We start from the raw sequence: 2,500 nt of genomic DNA, 5'->3' as shown, positions 1-2,500 counted from the left end.
CCCAAAACACATCCTCCTCAGGTACCTTCCGGAATCACCTCGATGGCTCTTGGCACAAGGAAGGATAAGCGAGTGCGCCACGATCTTGCTGCAGGTAGGGTCTTCTAATTGGAAATTCATGTTTATTCGGGGTTTCTATGTGAAGAGAGAAGATAGAGATAAAAGGAAAAAAAAAAGAGAGAAGATAGAGATAAAAGGGAAAAAAAGAGCGATAGTATGAGATGAAAGGAAAAAAAGAGCGATAGTGTGAGATTAAAGGAAAATAAGAGCGATAGTATGAGATAAAAGGAAAAAAGAGCGATAGTATGAGATAAAAGGAAAAAAAGAGCGATAGTATGAGATAAAAGGAAAAAAAGAGCGATAGTATGAGATAAAAGGAAAAAAAGAGCGATAGTATGAGATAAAAGGAAAAAAAAGAGCGATAGTATGAGATAAAAGGAAAAAAAGAGCGATAGTATGAGATAAAAGGAAAAAAAAGAGCGATAGTAATAGAGATAGAGATAGAGGGAGGAAGTGAGAGACAAACCTCGATCAGTTATTATAAAAAAGGACATTATACTGGTCATTTAACATAGAACCAGTAGGTAAGAATATAAGCATACGAAAATGAAGTAATTTACAAAAACAAATTCCAGGTAGCCGGATCGAACAGGAAGGCCGTTTCTCGCGTCCAGCTGGAGGCTGACTTGAACATCTTGTGGACTCGTCAGGAGAAGGAAGTGACGCTGGTAGAAGCTTATCGTTACCCGAGACTTCGCATGCGGGCCATTATCCTGTTCGTTATGTGGTGAGTTAGTCAGTATCAAGTCTTTCATTGTGGCGTTTTTAGTTTTGTTTTTTTATCATTATTATTATTTTGTTTTTATTAGTGAGCGTGAATGTGTGTGTGTATGTGTCTGTGTGTGTCTATTTGCCTCTGTATGTGAAAGTGTTTGACTATGTGTGTATAAATGTTTTTTTTTTTTGTGTGTGTGTGTGTGTTTGTGTGTGTATGTGTGTAAGTGTGTGTACGCAGAAATAGGATCTCATATATATGGAATAGTAGAAATAGAACATTAAGAACACACAAATGTGAGTGACTGACCTTTAACTGCCATGATTCCAGCACACATATAAGCATGTCTAATCTCTTACAGGCTACCATCTAACCAGATGCCTTACAACCATCATGGAAATTACGTATGTGCTCTTAGCAGAACAGTGCTCTGCTATGAGCACATAGGTAATTTCCATGATGATTGTAAGGCATCTGGTTAGATAATTATTTTAGTGGGTCGCGTGGTCTATTGGGTTAGTTGCTGGGTCTGTCACTCTGACGACCCGGGGTTCGAGTCTCGGTCAGGGAGGTAAAAATTTGTATTTCTATATTAAATTCGTTACTGCATTCTACCATCTCTCTTACATATAAATACATACATATATATATATGCATATATATATTATATATATATATATATATATATATATATAATATATATATATATATATATATATTATATATATATATATATATATGTATAATACATATATATATATATATATATTTATATATATATATATATATATATATATATATATAAATATATACATATATATATATATGTATATAAACATAATTTCCTATTTGCATGTGTGTAGGTTAGCATTGCATGGCTTTCTTCCAGCGGCTGTGTTTTCATGTGTTACGGCGTGGTGTTCCTCGGGATCACTGTCCTTGAAAGCAACTTCTTCCTGAGCCACTTCGTCTTGTCAATCTCGGAGCTTCCTAGCAACGCCTTAGGATGGCTTTGGACACAGTACCTTGGGCGTCGCTTCACCTGCATTGCGACCTTCCTTGTGACTGCTGTGTTTTGTGGAGCGGCGCCTTTCTGCCTTGAAGGTTGGTTCTTATTCATTTTGGGAAACGTATAGATTGGATTAGATGTAGGCTATATCGCTCGCCTTCTTTCTTTTCCTCTTTCTCTGTCTCTCTCACCCTTTCCCTCTCTCTCTCTTTCCCCTTCTCCCCCCCCCCCCCTTCACCTAGTCTATCTGTCTCCTGACGTATTTCCTCTTCTTAAAAATCAACCCCTGCCCCTAATCTAAATACCATTACCACTCCCGTCTGTTGACATTTACTTGCACAGGAACAGCATAGATAAGTCGCAGTAATGATAGATGTTCCGTCCATCTTTCTCCTGCAGAGAAGTGGGTGATGTTGACCATAGTCGCCTTCATTAGGCTGTTCTGTACACAACTCATCTATATAGTGTTTGTTCAGTGTACGGAGATCTTCCCTACACCGATAAGATCAACTGGTTTCGCTTGGATGATTGTGTTCGGGTTGGGAGCCATGATATCGACTCCCTACGTCCTTCATGTATGGTTTTGTTTCTTTATATTGTGTTTTTTATGTGCTGAATTAGTTAATTGAAATAATTTAGAACAGATTCTGTTCATTTATGACTTGAATCATGCCGATATCAGGTCTTGCTTCCGGGAAAGTGTACAGAAGGAAAAA

At 37.6% G+C, this 2,500-nt stretch overlaps 1 protein-coding gene across 1 annotated transcript in view; it reads left to right on the top strand.

Moving 5' to 3' along the window:
* Window positions 1-2,500, top strand: part of LOC122258529 (solute carrier family 22 member 7) — a 15,072-nt gene that overhangs the window by 11,967 nt on the left and 605 nt on the right. The window contains exons 8-11 of the mRNA XM_086552695.1: window positions 22-94; window positions 636-787; window positions 1,665-1,879; window positions 2,184-2,359. Coding sequence (XP_086408821.1) covers window positions 22-94; window positions 636-787; window positions 1,665-1,879; window positions 2,184-2,359 — 616 coding nt within the window. The remainder of the gene's footprint in view (window positions 1-21; window positions 95-635; window positions 788-1,664; window positions 1,880-2,183; window positions 2,360-2,500) is intronic.

This window comes from Penaeus japonicus, unplaced genomic scaffold, assembly GCF_977035675.1.
Source record: "Penaeus japonicus unplaced genomic scaffold, GWHDUDI00000001_assembly GWHDUDI00000027, whole genome shotgun sequence".
Lineage (NCBI taxonomy): Eukaryota > Metazoa > Arthropoda > Malacostraca > Decapoda > Penaeidae > Penaeus > Penaeus japonicus.
The sequence above is the reverse complement of the archived record's forward strand: the minus strand, read 5'-3'. Positions and strand labels throughout refer to the sequence as shown.